The 20,064-nt window shown below is 35.8% G+C and overlaps 1 protein-coding gene across 6 annotated transcripts in view; it reads left to right on the top strand.

Annotated features, from left to right (window-relative positions):
- The window catches only part of mldr (mitochondrial ribonuclease P catalytic subunit), a 31,321-nt gene extending 13,169 nt beyond the window's left edge, over window positions 1–18,152 (top strand). For all 6 annotated transcript variants that reach the window (XM_069823442.1, XM_069823447.1, XM_069823441.1 and 3 more), the window contains 4 exons: window positions 2,339–2,591; window positions 8,166–8,302; window positions 11,316–11,511; window positions 17,743–18,152. In XM_069823442.1, coding sequence (XP_069679543.1) covers window positions 2,339–2,591; window positions 8,166–8,302; window positions 11,316–11,511; window positions 17,743–17,946 — 790 coding nt within the window. In that variant the 3' untranslated portion in view covers window positions 17,947–18,152. The remainder of the gene's footprint in view (window positions 1–2,338; window positions 2,592–8,165; window positions 8,303–11,315; window positions 11,512–17,742) is intronic.
- Window positions 18,153–20,064: the final 1,912 nt, after the last annotated feature.

The following is a 20,064-nucleotide window of genomic DNA, read 5'->3' as shown; positions in this document are numbered from 1 at the left end:
GACCAGGCTAGTTCCGGATAAAAGATTTTGCCGGATAATTGAATATATACCAGTATATACAAGAAAGAAAGTTCGTATTTCATGGTGCCAAAAGTTGAAACTCCAGCCATGTGAAGTTTATTTCTCTATCGCTTGTTCGTAACTGAATAAACATAAAAACTGTGTGGATTTTCCTCATTAAAACACATCACACAACACAAATAATACATTAATTTTAGATTCGAATATTCACCGAAAACAAAAGTTTGTGCAAACTTCCTAATGTGGCAACATTGATGGCCTGAACATAATTAAATAAACATAAAAACTGTGTAGTTTTACTTTATTAAAACACATCACACAACACAAATAATACATTAATTTTAGATTCGAATATTCACTGAAAACAAAAGTTTTTGCAAACTTCCTAATGTGGCAACACTGATGGCCTGAACATAATTAAATAAACATAAAAACTGTGTGGTTTTTCTTTATTAAAACACATCACACAACACAAATAATACATTCATTTTAGATTCGAATATTCACTGAAAACAAAAGTTCGTGCCAACTTCCTAATGTGGCAACATTGATGGTCTGAACATAATTAAATAAACATAAAAGCTGTGTGGTTTTTCTTTATTAAAACACATCACACAACACAAATAATACATTAATTTTAGATTCGAGTATTCACTGAAAACTAAAGTTCGTGCAAACTTCCTAATGTGGCAACACTGATGGCCTGAACATAATTAAATAAACATAAAAACTGTGTGGTTTTTCTTTATTAAAACACATCACACAACACAAATAATACATTCATTTTAGATTCGAATATTCACTGAAAACAAAAGTTCGTGCCAACTTCCTAATGTGGCAACATTGATGGTCTGAACATAATTAAATAAACATAAAAGCTGTGTGGTTTTTCTTTATTAAAACACATCACACAACACAAATAATACATTAATTTTAGATTCGAGTATTCACTGAAAACTAAAGTTCGTGCAAACTTCCTAATGTGGCAACACTGATGGCCTGAACATAATTAAATAAACATAAAAACTGTGTGGTTTTACTTTATTAAAACACATCACACAACATAAATAATACATTAATTTTAGATTCGAATATTCACTGAAAACAAAAGTTCGTGCCAACTTCCTAATGTGGCAACACTGATGGCCTGAACATAATTAAATAAACATAAAAACTGTGTGGTTTTTCTTTATTAAAACACATCACACAGCACAAATAATACACTCATTTTAGGTTCAAAAATTCACTGAAAATGAAAGTTCGTACAAACTTCCTAATGTGCCAAAACTCACTGCCCAGACTGTGACAATGTGGCAGATTTAAACTTTTTTTTTGGCATAGCCAAAAGTGCCATTGTTTTGGTATTGCCGGTTATGAGAATTTTACTGTACTAATCTATTCTTATAAAATATAAAGTTGAGTAAGACGCAAGTAAAACAATTATTATTTTAAAAAGTAAAAATAAAGAATCAGGGCACTCTCTGGTTCCAGAAGGTATGACTACACCTCTGCTGAAAAAATAATGCATAATTCATGAACAAGTGGTGTAAAAATATAGATATGGCAGGTTATAAATCATGTCTTCTACTGTCGAATGAAGACATTATTTTTAGGCAGCTATTCCTAGAAATAGATGTTGTAATACTAATGCAAAAATTGTTAAAAATTGATTATGGTAAGGTAGTATGTGAAAAGTGTCTTTAGCTCCATTTTCTTTTGGAACTACAGTCGACTTTCGATAATTCGTGTGAGGTTAATTCACTCTGCGGGTAATTTACGATCCTTTTGAGGGGAAGGGGACAAAGTAATTCGAGTTATGATCTCTTTGTTCCCACTCCAACATCTTTCGACCAGCATTGCCAACTGTATGCACGTCTTGTAGCATGTAGCATAATGCTAAAATGTACCTTAATTTCATTGCAAAATGTTCAATGTGCTAGAGCCTGTAACATAGGAAATTTCGTCGATGTTTGAAAATGTTTTACACTGTTTCACTTTTTGCACTTTTTTCTGAAGTGTATTTTATTAAGTAAACCTGCCAGAGTAACTTTTACTGGACTGTAAATAATAATACAAAAATTTGCGGATAATTCGCGATTTTGGATATTTTGTGGAAATTCGTGCATTAATTACCCCGAATTATCGGGAGTGGACTGTATTTGCAATGTCACTTCTGTAGGTGTTGGTACGACTTAAATCTTGGGCATAACATAAAAGAAAAAGAAAGTAATTTTACACATGTACATTGTTTGTCATAGTACATACATTATTTCTTAGATTCTTGAGAGTGTATTCTTTATGTAGCTTTATTTTTTAGGGGTATCTGCAAGTCATGCCGTAGAACATTGAATCCCTTCAAGATAACAAACAGTGAATTTGGAAGACTGCAGTCTGCTTTCTTGGACAAGGTTGTGGTTGGTACTGATATATTCAAGAAGTCTACACCTGCAGAATTAAAAGAATTCCAGAATTTTGTAAAAATGAGTGCTCCCTACGATATGGTCATTGATGGATTAAATATTGCATTTGCAGCAGGAAACAAGGCATCACCACAGTTTTATGCGAAGATAGTATGTATGTTCTTTTATTCAGTGTTTTTGATATAACTAATATATTGATATTTAACCTAAAATGTTACAATACCAAGAAATAATATTCCTGGTGAATCCCATATACGTCAAGTATTAGATCAGCAGTTGGCAAATTTAGTGCATTTGGAATATGCAGGATCCAACTTTTCAATTCTCGCCCTCTAGTTCACTTGTATCTGCACGGTTTGTGGACATGCTTCAGTGTACTCACTTGTGTTGTTACGAGCACAGCAGTGACTTAAGTTTAATAAGGAAGAATATCTCTTTCAAAGGAAGTAAGTGAACTGATGACATAAAGTCATTTGTAGCACAATTATTGCATTTAGTGGTGGAACAGTAAGTGAATCTTTATGAAATTTGTCTGTTAACGCTAACATTAGTGGAAGGACAAGTGTATTGGAATTGTTTCTTTGGTTTGTTATTTAACGATTGTTATCAATCAATCAATCAATCTTCTTAATGTATCCAGCTGTTTGCTGACAACATAAAATCCATTATAGTCCACTGTAGTTTATTCAGTTATTGTTTTTCGCGAGAAATGAGGGATATTTTGATCGGTGTTCATTATAGATGCCTGTTGCTAGTAGCCAGAGTTGGGGTGTAGTCATTATACGAGGCGCATCCAGAAAGTAAGTTTCCCCAGTTTTTTCCCCTTGAAAGTAAACGTAATTAGCCGTGTCAATTGTGCATGCGTAACAGATCTATGACGTATCAATCATATGCCAGCTGGACAGGTCCCGCCTGGTGCCAGTAGCGTGGCAGCAGTGGTTCGAAATGGAAGCTCTTATTCCTTCTTCCGCCGCCTGCGAGGTTTGGTCGGTGATAAAGTTCTTTAATGCACAAAGCATTGCGCCAATTGAAATTCATCGGCAGCTCTGTCAGGTCTATGGGCCGAACATCATGAGTAAGCAGAAGGTGCGTTGCTGGTGTAGGCAGTTTTCCAAAGGTCGTCCCTCATCAATGATGATCGTGTTGAGCTGGTGCGGCAATGCATCATGGAGAACCGTTGCTTCACGATTACGGAGCTGAGCAGCCATTTTCCGCAGATATCGCGATCCTTGTTGCATGAGATTGTCACTAAGCACCTGCTGTTCAAAAAAGTGTGTGCCAGGTGGGTGCCGAAAAACCTGACACCCGAACACAAAATGCAACGTTTAGGAGCAACTCTGACATTTCTGCAATGGTATCATGATGACGGCGACGAGTTCCTCGACAGGATCATCACGGGCAATGAGACTTGGATTTCTCACTTCACCCCGGAAACCAAGCAGCAGTCAATGCATTGGCGGCATAGTGGATCTCCGGTCAGGACGAAATTCAAACAGACGCTGTCGGTACGGAAAGTGATGTGCACGGTGTTCTGGGACAGGAAGGGCATTCTGCTCATTGACTTCCTTCCAAGAGGTGAAACAGTGAACGCTGACCGTTACTGTGAAACACTGCGAAAATTGCGATGTGCCATTCAAAACAAGAGGCGTGGAATGCTTACTGCAGGTGTTGTGCTCCTCCATGACAATGCTCGTCCACATACAGCTTGGCGCACAGCAGCTGTTTTTGGCTGGGAGTTGTTTGATCATTCACCCTACAGTCCTGATCTTGCTCCTAGCGATTTTCACGTTTTCTTGCACCTCAAGAAATTCCTGTCCTCCGGTGAGCGTTTTGGCAACGACGAAGAGCTGAAGACGTCTGTCATACGCTGGTTCCATTCACAGGCGGCAGAGTTATATGACAGAGGGATACAAAAGTTGATCCCACGATATGACAAGTGTCTCAATTCTGATGGTGGCTAAGTTGAAAAATAGCTGAAACATTGCTGTACCTGTTGCCAATAAATGTTTTCCTGAAAGTGTGTGTTCTTTTTTTAAAAAATAGGGAAACTTACTTTCTGGATGCGCCTCGTATACTGCAGGGCTGTGTAACGACGCTGTATCAACTACTACATTATTTAAACCTAGATGGAATTGGTGATAGCGAGATGGTATTTGGCGAAACAAGGCCGATAATTCGCCATAGATTACCTGACATTCGCCTTATGGTTGGGGATAATCTCGTAAAAATCCAACCAGGCAATCAGCCCAAGTGGGAATCGAACCCACGCCCGAATGTCACTCCGAGTTGACAGGCAAGCACCTTAGCAACTGACCTATGCTACTGTTTATTGGAAATTTTAATTACAAAATTTTCACAGGAGGCATTTCGTGATATCAATATTTGGGAGTGAACCTTTAGGCTATTATTTGCCAATCCATGTTGATGTCTCTAAGGTAGTATTACACTTGCAGTTGGAAGTTATTCATCTTCAGGACGATATCTTCACAAGAAGCAAACATTTGAACATTGTTGGGTTGGACCTATATAAGTAGTGTCATTAATTTTAAAGATATTTGAAACAAAAAAGTTTAATAGTTCATTTTTGCTTCCTGTTTTATATGAAATATTTCATGACGTGTTTTAAGAAAGTCATTGATTTAGTTCATAATATTATCAATCAGTTTAAGAAAGCAGTGTATTGTGATAAATAATTGAAAGAATTTTAGTTTTGTCCTTCGAAATTGCAGAAATTTAATCCAAACAAATATGAGGGAAAGTGCAGAGAAGGCATTAAGAAATCTACATAAAGGGATGGGAAAGGGAATATGTAAATAAGAGAAGTGATTAGGAGCTTGGAAAAGATAGAAAGGAGGGTAACAAATCCAGAGGGGCTCGGAGTAAGGAGTGTAAGTAGTGACGATGAGTTGTTAATGTGTAGTCACTAAAATAATTGATAGTAAGCAAGGAAGAAGAGTGCTAAAAAGTGAGTGGAAGAAAAACAGGAGTGACAAAATGATAGAACAAGAATAGAGAAGGAAATGTCAAGTGTCAGAAGAAAGTGTAATGAGTGTAGTTAGACATACATAGAAACAATAAATTATAGTAATGAATATCAGAATCAAATCAGAAGTAAAAAGGAGAGAAATTAATAGCGAAATTAAGTGAATTGGAAGTTGGGAGTAGCAGCAGGGGTATTGAAAGTGTAGTAGATAGTAGTATTGTAGATTCAGATATACGGAAAGAAGCAATAAAAGGGAGAATTAGGGAGTAGAAACGAAAAGAAAGGGATAGTATGTAAAAAAATATAGAAGTGAGTAGTAAAAACAATGGCTACCACAAGCTACAGACCACAGCAGTCTATACTTGAAATACTACCATTGTAAGCATTCCAGGGATTAACTTATCAAATAGGTCTGTCTAAATACACACTGAATATAGTTCCAGAAGAAAGTGGTTTAGATTTACGAAGCAAACAGATAGTACTCTTTGCTGTGAAGAAATACATAAACAAATTTTTACGATCATATTTTTTGAGTGACAGTTTGTCGTTTTTCACGAACAGTATGTTTTCTGGCCATAGAAACCAGCAGCGGTATTCCATACCGATGCATACCATTTCACTTCCCTCACTGATTCAATTTAATTAATAATACATGATGGATATTATTTTTAGACTTAGTTTTCTTAGGTTGGAGTAAATTGTTCTCTACTAACAAAGATAAGTGAACAGTGTTCCTCTGTGCATTGATATCTCATGAAGGTCATCCAACTAAGAAAATTATGTGGCATGTCATATTTTTTTATGTAAAAGAAGTGTCCTTTTCTTAACGTTAAAAAGAGGTGTAAAAAATTTATCAAATTTTACTTATACATACATACATACATACATACATACATACATACATACATACATACATACATACATACATACATACATACATACATACATACATACATACATACATACACTTTGTGATGAGGGTACTAAGAAAAGGTTCTGATAAATCCAAAGAGATTGCATATAAATCACTAGTACGTCCAGTAATGGAATATGGTGCTGCATGTTGGGATCCTTACAGATTAGAACATATTAAGACACTGGAAAAGATTCAAAAACAGGCTCTTAAGTGTTGTCGGAAAAATTCACCATTAAAATGGGACACACTCACGGACAGGAGAACGCGAATTCGATTATGCACACTGTTCAAAACATACAGAGGTGAGCCTGCCTGGAAAGAAATAAAAAATAGATTGCAGCCGCCAAATTACTCTTCAAGGAACGACCACTCATATAAATTGAGGGAAAGAAGGCAGAGGACGGACACTGGAAAGTTTTCTTTTCTCAATCGTACTATCAGGGACTGGAATGCTTTACCTGCAGACTTACTAAAGGCTTTACCAACAACCAAAAATGTATTTAAAAATAGGCTTAAGGACCTTACTAATAGACGGTAATTATACACAGTACTTAAAGGGTGTAAACGATATGTTGTTATTGAAGTGTTGTATCAGTGAAGAATTATGTTGTGTCAGTGAAGTGTGTTGTATCAGTGAAGAAGTATGTCGTGTCAGTGAAATGTGCTGTGTAAGTGAAACGTGTTCCTGTCAGTGAAGCTGTATAGGTTATAGTGGCAGTGCAAAGTATTTGAACAGTGAAATGTTTTTGAAGTGTTAGTGAAATCAGGATAGAATCAGTGAAATGTGTCGTAGTTCCAGTGCAGTGAGTGAGTTGACAGCGAAATGAGTGTAATGTTGAAAGGTACTTGTGCAGATATGAACATATACTCGTGGATTTTAGTTCGATCTTAGTTTTAAGATACAAACTAGAATATTTCAAATGTTATTTTAAGTGATCGTTTCATTTAATTTAGTATATTCCCTATTGTTGTTATTATTATTATTATTATTATTATTATTATTATTATTAGTATTAATTATTAGTATTATCATTATTGTATTTTTAATTAATAAGTTTATTATTGTCATTATTGAGTGTAATTAGTTACCACTGCCACCGGGTATATACCCAGTGCAGTGTGAATAAATACATACATACATAAATGTTCTGCCCATGGGCAAACCCAGCTTTCTCCAATCTTTCTTATTTTCTGCCTTCCTCTTTGTCTCCTCATATGATCCATATATGTTAATGTCATGTATCATCTGATATCTATTTCTGTCTCGAACTCTTCTCCTGTTCACCATTCATTTCAATACATCCTTCAGTAGGCAGTTTCTTATCAGCCAGTGACCCAACCAATTCCTTTTTCTCTTTCTGATCAGTTTCAGGATCATTCTTTCTTCACCCACTTTTTCCAACACAGCTTCATTTCTTATTCTGTCTGTCCATTTCACACCCTCCATTCTTATCCATATCCACATTTCAAATGCTTCTATTCGTTTCGCTTCACTTCGTCATAATGTCCATGCTTCTGCTCTATACAATGCCACACTCCACACAAAGCACTCCACTAGTATCTTTCTTATTTCTTTTTCCAGAGGTCCGCAGAAGATGCTCCTTTTTCTATTAAAAGCTTTCTTTGCCATTGATATCCTCCTTTTGACTTCCTGGCTACAGCTCATGTTACTGCTTATAGTATACCCAAAGCATTTGAAGCTGTTCACTTGCTCTACTGCCTCATTTAGTACTCGGAAGTTTACCTTCTTTATTTTTCTTCCTTTTACTTATATTAATCTTTAATTTCTTCTGAAATTGACAATTAAATATTTGCTACTTTGCAGTTACACCACGTTGTGAAACATTTTGTGACAAAGTCAAAGAAAGTTCTGGTTTTGGGAAGGAAGCATATGCAGACATGGCCAGCACGTTACATGGATTACATATACAAGAATGCACATATATTTCTTGCCCAAAATTTGTAAGTACAATTTATTACTATAATTTAGATATAACTCTTTTGTGATAGTGAGTATCCATTACTCTATGAAAGATGGAAGTATAATTCTTGCTCAAGATTTTTAAGAACACTTCATTACTATAAATTATAGAATATAATGTAGGAACACTTTTACAGTACCTAGTCAGTATTACTGTATGAAAAATTGAAATATATAAAAAAAAAGTACACAATAATTGTGGTTGTCGTAATCAGCGTCAACATCATCAGCATCATCATATGTTTTCCAATTAGATATGGGTAGGGATACTCGATTTTCGCGAATGATTTGTTTCACGAATTTCTGATAATTGAGTCGAGAGTTAAAATTATTATAGGTATGAAAGAGACTTAGAGAAATTCGTGAAAAAAAAAAAAAATCGTAAAAAATCGATTGTCTCTAGTTATGGATTATTTCAGAACATAGCCTCCCGCACAAATTTCTGTTTCCTCTTCATAGATTCTTTCTCAATTATAACCCCTCTTTGCAGTCCTATTTCACTTGGTCCAATCACGTGGTCCTAGATCTTTCAAAGGTTCTTCTGCCTTTCACTGTCATTTTCATGGCTCTTCTGAGCATTCTTCATCCATCATTCTCTTCACATGTCCGAACCATTTTAACCTCATTTTCTCCATTAGTCCTTTAGTTTTTGAACTCCTGATGCCTGCCCAACAACTTCATTTCTGATTTTACCCATTCTCTACTTCTTAAAACTTAATTTCTCCTGCTTGAAGTCTACTTATGTCTTCTTCAACCATGGTCCACTTATACAACATAATTTTGATTTCTTTAATATATCCCAATTCCAAAAAATATTGCAATATTTAGCACCCATCCCATGTCTATTAGTGCATTCTTCTTGAATTTTTCCTGTGCATGTAATTCTGCTTCATAAATAATCTATTTCCTCGACGTCTTTTAAAATGTAATCCTTAATTTTAATGACAACAATATCTATCTCTCCTCGTCCAATATTCATTTCTAGACATTTCTCTGGGTTTAAATGTAGCCTAATTCATGTTCTTCGCACTGCCATTTTTCTAACGTCTTTTGCACGTCATATGCACAACAAATTTCTTCTCTTACTAACTGCTAGTGATAAAACATCGAGTTATTTCTGAAGAGATGGTGACCACATGAGCTTTTCAAAGTTCTTACTTACTCTTGCATTTGAGACTTTGAAGTATTTAAAGAATTTAGCATATTAACTAATGTGTAGTCATTATACAGTTGTTTTCAATTATGTTGTTGTTCTTTTCTAATGCCAGGCGTTTGACAATAAAGTCATTTGACCTCTTGTACTCCAATATTTTTCAGAGATATTACCATGACCAGCCACTGAAGCACAGATTTTGAGGTGTTCCGAATCCATTTCTTGGTTTGAGTTGCACAGTGGGCAGTTAGGGGACTGATATATTCCAATTCTATGCAGGTGTTTGGCCAAACAATCATGGCCTGTTGCCAATCTAAATGCAACTACAGACGATTTTCGTGGTAAATCGAGAATTAACTGTAGATTATGATGCAGAGAGTTCCATTTTTTCCCTTGGGATTGAGTTATCAAATTTTGTTTGTTGAAGTCTAAGTATGTAGATTTAATAAATCTCTTCACAGAGTAATACGTAGATTTAGTAACAGGTCTGTAAGTAGCAGTGCTGCCCTTCGTTGCTAAAGCATCCACATTCTTGTTTCCCAGGATTCCACAATGGGATGGTATCCATTGGAATACAATTATTTTATTGAGTGATATTAATTGAGAGAGCATTTTAGTTATTTCTGCTGTTTGAGATGAAGGTGTGTGTTTAGAGACGATTGATAGAATAGCTGCTTTGGAGTCTGACAATATAACTGCATTCCTAAATTTATTGATGTGGCATAGAAGATTCCTGAGACATTCACTTATTGCAATGATTTCACCATCAAAACTTGTTGTTCCATATCCAAGAGATCTATAAAGTGAGAAGAGACAGCACGTAACACCTGCACCGGCATCTTGTTCTCTGGAGATCAAGGATCTGTCAGTGTATAAATGAAGCCAGTTTTGTGGAGGGTAACTAATATTAATTTTCAATTATAACATAGTAATACCGTACTTAAAGTTAGAAGTTGTTGTGCATTTGTTGAGTAATAATAATGGCAGGTACCTTGTTGGGTCCTTTATGTCTGAGCCAGTTGTTTGGCCGAGCCAAACATATTGGACTCATTTAAAGTAATCATTCTTGAAAAAAAAAAAAATTGGCGACATTTTAGTTATTCTTTCAAGCTTGTAACATTTCTTGTATTGAAGTGATATATTTGAGAAGGGTGTGATACTCTCTGATTCAGAAGCAGCTATTCTTGCTATAGTATTGGATGTAACAGTAAGAAACCTCAGTATTTTAGATTGTTGTAGAATTTTAAGACAACTGGTCAAATTAAAATAAACGATTGTGTACTTCATTGGATCTCTGCACATTGTGGATTCGGTAATGAGGCAACTGATTTCTTGACTAAGAAAGGCAGCAAATTGAGTCCGAAGTCATTCTTATGTGTGTGTCAGAATATAATAAATTAATAATAATAATAAAAAATTAAGCAAATGGAAAAAATACAGTACATCTAATTTACATACAGTACGTCTAATTTAATAATTGAACTTCCACAAAAATCTTCTGTGGCAACGTTTAGGTTACTTACAGAATTGGTATTAATATTGGTATTGCAGAATCTCATAATGCTCTTTCTGTAATATTAATGGAGATGTGGATGAAGATGATCTTCTTCATTATCCAATTTTTACTCAATTTTCCTGTCTTCCTGCTAAATATTGGAGTACAAAAAGACGAATGACATCACTGTCAACTACTCAACGTTAGATACTAACCAACCAACCAACAGTATCATTCTTGAAAATAATTTTGTAATTTATAGAATTTGTATGGAGTAAACAAACTCTGCCTACAGAGTTCGTCTTACTTTTCTTTCAGTTTTTAAATACTCATTAAATGCTTACAGGTCACATGATGATCCACTTCTTCTGTATGCAACACTTTACAGTGGTCTGGGCACAAACTTTCTCTCCCGAGATCTCATGAGGGGTCATGCTTACATCCTAAAGGATAAGGCTCTCCGGACCACATTCAGACAGTGGCAACTGCAGCATCAGTGTCAGCTGAAGTATGTTACTGAACAGGGGAAGGTACACCTCAAGGTAATGGAATGATTATCAATATAATTTTTTGGCAAAAACGTAACACGGCGAACGCCAGTAGGGGAAGTTATCCCTACCCGCGCCGCTCGGCACCTCACTCGCATGTTCTCTCTCTCAACTATCTGTCCCGCTTCAATGGATCACTCGCATGTATTTCATAACACGTACTAACAAAATTGCGGCATTAGACAACAGCACAACACAACACAGCCCACCACATGTACTAACACAACACAATACAATGTAATGTGGTTTTTTCATTAAACAACACACACCTGTTAACTTCACACTGCCCCACTGTCCAATGCACACCATTAGCAGCATCGCTTTTCAGCGCTAACTTCATATTTTTCCTCACAGTACCCTACCGTATCCGCCTTCAAATTCTCCCTGCACAATTTGAGGAAGAAGTACACGTCTTCGGTACGGCTCGTCACTACACGTGGTTACATCTGTACACGAAGCTGGACACGGACACAATGAAGCTCCAACAGCGCACGTTAACACTTATGCCACCCCCGCAGTCAACCCCTACCAAGCTACATTCACAAGCCCGCCACTTTCTACCCTCGGTCATTTCCCCCGCGCCATTCTTCTGCAATACATTATGACAGTTCCCTTAAACATACATAGATTCATTTTCCCTTCTACCCCCAACTCACCTCAGTAGCCGAGAGGTCTAAACCGTGCGTTTAGCATTTAGTTACGAACTTACTTGGATCGAATCTTACCCACTGCGAAGTCATAAGAAAAAAAAAAGAGAGAGACATGAAGCAAGGAACAGAAAAGGAGAGGCTGGAGAGAGAGAGAGGGAGGGGGGAGTAAGGAGGAGGGGGAGAGGGAGAGAGGGGGGAGAGAGAGAAGAGAGAGAGAGAGAGTGTGTGTGTGTGTGTTTTTTTTGTGATATATATATATATATATATATATATATTTATTTATTTATTTATTTATTGTGTGTGTTCCTCTTTTGGTTCATAGATGTCGCATTTATTCTTTTTGTTCCACTTTCCCACACTAAATGTCACCCCACTCTAACCCCTATTTCCACTCTTTCCCGCTAGAGTGTGTGGTGAGCTGGTAGGGGAAAAGTGGAAAGGAGTCGTGGGCAGAGCTTAGCGTTCGCCGTATTACGTTTTTCCCAATTTTAATTTTTTACTTTATAACAGAAAATCAATAAATGCTTCAGGCTACTTGCACAGCTCAAGTATGTAAGAAGCTCATCTTCTGAACCAAGGTTATACTTGGATGTGGGGTCGAATCCTTTTTGGGCTGATTATTTACTTAGGTTTTAGTCCGAGGTTTTCTCAACCTATAAGACAGAGTCATGTAAAGCATGACGAATTCTTACATAATGGTGGACAGTAATGTGGAACATGAAAGAATTTTAATTCCTGTGGAAGTAATTCTTTTTTAGTGGAAAATACAATCTCGTGAATATACTCGAAAATTTAAACTTTATCTCGCCTGATTAAAATACATATAGAATGCAATGGACATCACATGCACTATTAATTAACATGTTGTCAAGGACAATTTTACACTACACACCAAATTGGGAGGAGACATTTGGGAAAACCGTTGCAAAATGTGCTGATCAATAAATTATTGGTAAAAGTTTGGAGTCAGAATGGCTCCAGATGGAACTGATCCTTGATGGTGGTGGTGGTGGTGGTGATGATGATGATGATGTTCATAATCATGATGTTGATGATGATGCGTGGGCAGCTGATTATGGAGGGATGGTTTGTTTATCCTTCACCCCATGATGAACCTATTTCATGCGCTATCAAAGAGATTAGGGTAACCTGTGTTGCTACCACTTGCTTGGTTGCATCAGTGGTGGTTGTCTTTTAAACATGACTTAATACTGAGTTTAACATATTACTACATAACTAATTATCTATTTCTATTGTTAGTAAGAAACATTGTACAAACGTGTGGAAACGTCCAAAACATCACTTTAACATCAGTCACTCTTCATTTGTAATGTCAGGCTGTCAATTTACAAAATTTAATATTGAATCATTTTTCCATAGATTAATTTGAAAGTTTAATATAATAATAATGATGTATAAATAAACATTTTACTAATGCATAGGCTTAACCAGTTTGCAACAGTTTTGCAACACAATTAATTTACACTGTTACTCTGTGCGGATGATCCCGAAGACTTCTGACACCTCTTCCTCTGAACTAGTGTATTGATATCTGGTTTTAAACCCGATGAACACAATTGCAAAACTGAAACTAGCTCGAACTGCACACTGAACCTTTTGCTGAATGGAAGCTTTGGTCTTAGGTTTATTTGTACCTTTTAGTTGTGTTAGGAGTTGGAGACATGCAGTTCCTATTTAAATAAAGAATGAATTGAGGTTACAAAATAATAAATGTGGGTGTCAATAAGACAATAATGTAAAGGAAAATTAAACGATAATTACCTGAAATGGCATATGTACCATACTTTTCTGCGTGATGGGAAGTGAAATGCCTCTTTACATTGAAATGAGAAATATAATTACTACTTCTTCCACAAATTAAAGAATTAGTCTTTCCCTCATGAGGTGCATCCATTCCTGATGGTAGTAATTTCCAGACGAAGAAGCCATTTTTACGGCAAAAATTACAGAGGTATTATTTGGAGTTACCAGTCATCCGACTTTCAGCAAACAGATGAATAACAAGCAATGTTCACTTTTGAACTCTACTTCCCCTACCGAGCAGACTGGTGTGTCGAAAAGTCGCGAAACTAGTTCCCTTTACAGAAGAATTACCCGTTTCCCTGCTCCTGTTGTCGAAAATTCGCGAAACCAGGCTCATTGGATCCATTGACACCCATGGAGCTTGTTCTCGCTGTCGAAAAGTCGCGAAGCAAGGCTCGTTTGATCCATAGATTGCGAGAACTAACCTCGAAGCCAGTTCTATTTCTCTCTCGTTTTAGTACCCCCACATCGTATGCTTCGGGCAAGCCTAACTCTTCTACTTAAGCACTCCTGTTACCCCTGTCTCCTTTACACACAAATTCTACCTCATTATAGTAACTCTTCACTCATTGACGTCTCAAGACGAATTTCTAAATTACCCATTTCTACCGTGACTCTGCAGTTTCCCCTACCTCAGAACCAGGGAAAAACATTTAATACTTTTCTTGTTATTTTTCAATAAACAAATATTTTTCTTCATTATAACAATACATCTTTCTCCTTTAAGTTCGGCCTTCTTGTCCTGTCAGTCTCATTTCCCATCTCTCCACCTTGATGACATGCCAGAGAGACGTCAGTGGAGACTGGTGCACGACAAAGTTCAGATGATATATTTATTTGCACTTTACAATTTTTACTCTTCTGAATGTTATCTTTGAACCTAAGAGATTTTTACAAGCTTTAGGAATGTTTAAATGATATTAACAGTCAGTATAGTTATGCCTTTTATTTTGGTATCAGTAGTAACATCCATAAATGATTTAAAGTCAGCCACATCTTCTGTTCTGCGACTATTCAGTCACTTAGACCTGTTTCAGAATACTTCCTATACCATCAGGTGCTCCCTTGTCTTGACGAATTTCGTTGTAATTGCATTTACAGTATATTAAAGAAAAATGCAAGAACACTCATAGATGTAATATGAACATTGTTTTACTGTGATATTAATTGCAAGGACTTCAAGATAAAAAATGGAGTGTATATAACTGCGTAAATTTTTAATAAAAAGGTGGAAAGGGCAGTAATAGCCACAGTTTTTAGAAAATTTTGTTTACAGAAAAGATAGTGTTAAAATGTATAAATTTCTATCAAAAAATGCAGAAGAAAACAAATTTAAAAAAGAACCAATTAAATTTAAGAACAACGTCCTTGTAGAGTGAAAAGGCCCAAGGATTTATAACATACAAGAAAAACCTGTCCTTCAAGGAGAAAAACTCCGAGCAGAATTCAATAGCTTTTTGTCTAATGTAAAAATATGTAGATAGTGTAAGGAATTTATATAAATGTGCTAGGTGCACGTGCATTTGTTCCACCTTCCACACGTAATCCATATCATGCTCCATCCCACACTTCTTAATGCTCAAAACAGTGTTTTATATAAAATTGAGTGTCTTTATATCAGTTATTTCTGTGATTTCTACACTTTCAATGTTAGTCATACTGAAAGGTCATAGAAAAGTTTATATAGAATTATAAATGTATACTTCAGATAGGGTGACCAGACGTCCTCTTTTGTCTGGATATGTCCTCCTTTTTAGACCTTTGTCCGGGATGTGGGCAGGTTTTTTAAAAATCAAGAAATGTCCTCCTTTTCGTAACTTGTATGCCTATGCCTGATATTTTTAAATTATCTGATTTGACGCCTTCCTCAAGTAATTTGCCTGTATAGGTCTCGCAAGTACGGATTACTGACTGAAGGAATGCGAATCAAACACTGCGATAAGGAAGAGTGGGCGAGAGAAAAGGTCACGAGATAACTTGAATGATTTGTACAGTCAGAAGAGAAATGACATCGATAGAATCAGTCTTGCGTTGTGATAGTTACATTACGACTTTAGTTTGTTCCACTGCATGTGAATGCTTGTCTTGTATCACACGGTATTATTATTTAATTCATAAACATATGTTGCGTGTTTAATTAGCTTCGAATTTTTCTCTTGCTAAGTTCTTTATTTCCACAACAATGTCCTCATCTGTTCATCTTCTTGGAAGAGACAGTACTTCTATCGGCTCACACCTTTCCCCCCTTGGCGTGCCTACATACACACGTCAAAACAGACAGCAACACCACCATTGGTTTTCGGTAATCGTTTCTTGCACGAGCTATAGGTGGTAGCAGCAACTATGGAATATACTCTTTGCCAACGATCATAACTCTCTTTGCTCCTATTTCTTATTGTTATTGCTTTCATACATGTAAAATGATTTTATATATTAAGTTTTGGCATAAGTAGACCTATGCTGTAATAATATATATTGACATAAGTTTAAGTATAATATAGGCCTAAGCCTAAATCTATATAGATATTATCTGTTCTCTTTAATAATAAATTGAATCGGTTATTTCGAAAACGTAACATGTACAAACTACTTCAGTAGCATTTATTACATTAACCAAACTAAAAGTCCATTTCTTATCCATTTCTATAAACTAAAAGGACTCCAAAAGGAAATAACATTTCAATGGATACCTAGTCATTGTGGTATACCTGGAAACGAGAAAGTCGATAATATTGCAAAACGGGCAACATATTTGCAACCAAGACCTCTTCAAGTGATATCTCTGTCCTGTGCTTTTGTTTCATTGAAGTCTCATTTTACAAATCTATGGATCAACAATTGGCTCTCTTCTGACAAAGGAAAAATTTTACAGTCTGTACAAAAGAAACCAAATGACGTGAAAATGTACAAATCTTGCCCAGACATGTTCAAACATTTTTAACAAGAGCCTGAACAGGTCACATTGTCACTCAATTGTACCTACACCGATTTCACAATTCTGATAATCCTACTTGTCTGTGGTGTAATAATCATGATAAAGATCTGGAACTCCTCTTCTATACTGTCCATCCATAAAGCACAAAAGAAGTAAATTAAACTCATCAATACCGGTTGCAGAAGATACTGCCCTGCAGTATATATTGACTACACCCCAACTCTGGCTACTAGCAACAGGCATCTATAATGAACACTGTTCAAAATACCCCTCATTTCTCATGAAAAACAAAAATTGAATAGACTACAGTGGACTGTAGTGGACTTTATGTTGTCAGCAAACAGCTGAATACATTAAGAAGATTGATTGATCCATTTCTATTAATGAAATATGTGACATTTTATGATTTTTAACAATAATATGTTCTAGGAAAGAGTAAAGAGCACTCTGGTTAAAAAAGTAAAATACGCGAAAATGTCACATGTTACGTTTTCGAAATAATCGATTCAATTATAGTTCCCTTGATTTTGATATGTAGCTAACCATAAAATCATTATTATTAAGATTTTGTAATAATATAGATATTAATATACTTTTAAGTAGTATGATATAACCCTAAATCTATACTGTAAATATTTTGTAATAAAAAAGACATTGATGGAATTTAAATTGCATGTATAATAACCCTAATCCTAAATACATATTTTCTGTCCTCTTTTTTCGAACAATGTCCTCCTTTTTTTAATCTTTGTGTCTTCTTTTTTATCGGTGTGAATCTGGTCACCCTAACTTCAGGTGTTATTTCTATTTTTTCAGTTTCCTCTGCCGTTCAACCCAATGCCTCAAGTAAGTGCTGATGGAACATGGCACATTCCTTATGATATGGAATTCGTCCAGCATCCACCACAGACGTTCGAAGCTCCAATCACATGGCTTTGTCTTACATCGAATATACAAGACACTAAACTTAAACCTCCCTCAGGTCAGGTGAGACGTAAGAATTTTACACAGTTGCACTGATACTTAGTTATCTGTGATGGAAGTAAACATTTGTTTTTATATATCAGTGCCAGCAAATATGACTTGTACGTTGCATATTTTTGTAAATAATTATAGTATTCTGAACTAATCATTTGTAGAAACGTGAGACTTAAGTCTTGTTCGGCAATGTTCCTGATGTATTGAATAATTAAATGAATAAATGAACATTTTAGAATGTTTTTTTTTACAAAAGTAAAAGTCTTTTACTCCAAATGCATATTTCAGGATGAATTAACTTTTGGAAATTGTCTTCATTTCGTTTTACGACTTCATTCATCTTCAAGAGATTACACAAACAACACAGATAAATATCATTCAATCATTCATTCATTCATTCATTCATTCATTCATTCATTCATTCATTCATTCATTCATTCATTCATTCATTCATTCGATCTCAGTGCTGAATTTTCCATTCACTTCTTGACAGATCAAGGATCTCTTCCCATGTGGACAGTAAAGAAGCATTATTTTTGATATTGTATGTGGATGGATACATCATACATAATTAATAAGAGCAAAAGAAAAATAAACCAATATATTCACGAATCTATGCGATGGTAGAGCTGAACATTCCGAAGAAGCTGGTGAGACTAGTTAAAGCATGTATGGATGACAGTCAGTGTCAAATAAAGATCCAATCTGAACTGTCAGACTTATTTCAAACAACTAAGGATCTATGACAGGGCGACTCACTAGCTTGTCTTTTATTTAATATTGCCCTTGAAAAAGTGATAAGAGATGCAGATATACAAACTAGAAGTACAATACTCTATAAATCATCCCAAATATTGGCTTATGCTGATGATATAGATATCATTGATCGATCTGAGGAGAATGTTAAGAGAACATTTACTGCTTTAGAAACAGCAGCCCAAAAAATGGGGCTGAAAATTAACGAACAGAAGACCAAGTACATGATTGTTGGATGCAAAAAACAAAAAAGAGACGTGATAACAACAACCCATCTAAAAATTAATCAATATAAATTTCAGAGGGTCTCTAGTTTTGTATATCTGGGCTCACTAATCAATGACACCAATGATATTAGCGAAGAAATTGATAGAAGAATTCAAAGTGCTAATAAAGCATATTTTGGATTATTGAGGCACTTTAAGTCAAGACTCCATACAAGGGAAACAAAATGCAATATTTATAATGTTCTGGTAAAACCTGTATTAACATATGGCAGTGAAACGTGGACCCTTTCAAAGACTAATATGTCAAGATTGAGATCCTTTGAAACTAAAATTTTAAGGAAGATATAATCTTGAAACTAAAATTTTAAGGAAGATATATGGCCCAATATGTGATAATGGAGAATGGCGAATAAGATACAACTTTGAACTTTACCAACTATATAAGTCCCCTGATGTGGTTACAGTTATTAAAATAGCAAGATTGTGATGGGCAGGACATGTGCAAAGGATGACAGATCATGAGATACCCAAGAAAGTTATGGGGAATAAATTTGAAGGAAAAAGGAGTGTAGGACGATCAAGACTGCGATGGATGGATGGAGTGTTGGAGGATTTAAAGAAAGTGGGAATTAAAGGATGGTGGTTGGTTGCCAGGGACAGAGATACAAGGAAGAGAGTTCTAAGGGAGGCCGAGGTTCAAATTGGGCTGTAGCGCCGATGATGATGGTGATTCACGAATCTAACCTAAGTATATGCATTGTTAGCGGCGCAGCAACAAATGACAGGCTCGTGTTATATTTCAATACTCAGTTTGTTGAAAGTTGACATGTACCGGCGTGTTGACTGTAAGTTGCGAACTCTACTTTGTATGTCTGTTTTTTTTTCCATTATGATGACCTATTTACATTCTTTATTTTTCCGGTTTTCATTTTCAAACTTTTCGTTTTTTGTGGTCCCCCTAGGACCTTGCGGGATCTGTGGGGCCCTCAGTTATGCCACTGGATTTATCCTAACAGATATAGTGTGTCAGTTTTCTGCACTTCAAACTTGGGTCAAAATTGTGGAAAGTTCAATTCAAATTTGCAGTGAACAGAGATGATGTTTAGGTTAGGCTTTTTCTGTTACTTCCGTTTTCTCTACAGATATTACACCATTTCTCCATTACTCCTGATGTAAC

This window comes from Periplaneta americana, chromosome 4, assembly GCF_040183065.1.
Source record: "Periplaneta americana isolate PAMFEO1 chromosome 4, P.americana_PAMFEO1_priV1, whole genome shotgun sequence".
NCBI lineage: Eukaryota > Metazoa > Arthropoda > Insecta > Blattodea > Blattidae > Periplaneta > Periplaneta americana.
This window is presented reverse-complemented; position numbering and strand designations above follow the sequence as displayed.